General features: G+C 23.3%; 1 protein-coding gene across 1 annotated transcript in view; it reads right to left on the reverse strand.

The window, feature by feature from the left end:
• Positions 1–510: 510 nt before the first annotated feature.
• Positions 511–1,444, reverse strand: part of LOC107474304 (phosphate transporter PHO1) — an 18,402-nt gene continuing 17,468 nt past the window's right edge. Inside the window, exon 14 of the mRNA XM_016093929.3 lies at positions 511–819. Coding sequence (XP_015949415.1) covers positions 729–819 — 91 coding nt within the window. The 3' untranslated portion in view covers positions 511–728. The remainder of the gene's footprint in view (positions 820–1,444) is intronic.

Genomic DNA, 1,444 nt, shown 5'->3' on the forward strand with positions numbered 1-1,444 from the left:
TATCATCAAACTGTTAAACTACAACTAAGATTAACAACCTTTTAATTGATTATCAAAACCAATTCATAAAACTAGATGAAAAAAGAAGAAAATAAATAGATCGGTTATTTTTCTTTTTTCAATCAAGATTGACATGAACTTGAATGCAAGTTGAGATATGCAATTTACAAGACAAACAGTCATCTACTCATCTATGATGCACCTTTTTTTTTTTGTCATAATATAGGTTTCTATTCACACTTCAGTTGTTATAACATGTTAAATTTGTCTGTAAGTCGTTATAGTTTCATAACATTTGTAATTAACTTCCTTTAATTTTTAAAGCATCTAATTTGATTTATATATTGTTTAAAATTTTGTAATTAAATTTTTATTGTTAAAAAAAATATTAGAATTAATAAAATATTTTTCTTTAAATTAAAGTTACTCATATTTAAGGATTAAACTTTTAAATTTGAATATCTTTTTTTTTAGAATATTCGGTGAAAAAATTTAATTAAAAATTTAAAATTATAAAAATTTAATTATAAATTTATTAAAATTATAACAACATACTGAAGTAATTTAACTGTTATAATAAGATGAATGGTGAGTGAGGGATTTCACACCTTCAAAATATTATTTTATTAATTTCCTTTGAGCCTATGCTTACTCAGTTTTGCCACCTCAGCAACAATGTTTTCCACACATAAATACATTATACATGTCATCACGAGAAAATCATCACTTTAACTATCTGAATCTAGTTCGCGAAATGGTAGCGGAACCGCTTTTACTGCCCGAAAATGCCCAACATTGTTTAGATGCTCATTTTCCAACCTGTTCCACATAAGTAATTTTAATATGATTTTGTTCAACATTTCACTACTTTGTAAATAAATACGGTCAAGAGGAATAAAATTACATTAAAAGCCTTAACTTTATTGAGTGTATATAAATGGCTAAACTACTAATTTAGTTTAAAAAATTATGATACAACAATTTATTAGTTCCTCGAAAAAAAAAAAAGTGTTCATGTCCTCTCAAATAAAAATAATAAAAACATCTAAAATTTAAATAAAAAAATTAGAAATAAAACAAAGTAAAATTAATTTAGAGATAAAATTTATAATTTAAAATTAAGACTTAAAATTTAGAGATCAAAATTTAAAATTTAAAATTTAAAATTTATAATTTAGCTCTTAAAATATGGTTTAAAATTTAGGATTTATAATTTAAAATTTAAAATGTTCGATGACAGGTGTCTGAAGGTAGTAGTCAACAATGGTGGCTAATGGTGACTAGCATAGTGACGGTTGATTAATTACTAGTAGTGGGTGGATAGAATTATGGTATTAGAAAAAATGAGAAGAAGTAAAAGAGAATGAAAGAATAATTTCAAACGAAAAATTGTAATTTTTTTATTGGACTTATTTGTTAGGTTAATTTTTGTTAGCTAAATGAT

This window comes from Arachis duranensis, chromosome 2 (assembly GCF_000817695.3).
Source record: "Arachis duranensis cultivar V14167 chromosome 2, aradu.V14167.gnm2.J7QH, whole genome shotgun sequence".
In the NCBI taxonomy this organism is placed as follows: domain Eukaryota; kingdom Viridiplantae; phylum Streptophyta; class Magnoliopsida; order Fabales; family Fabaceae; genus Arachis; species Arachis duranensis.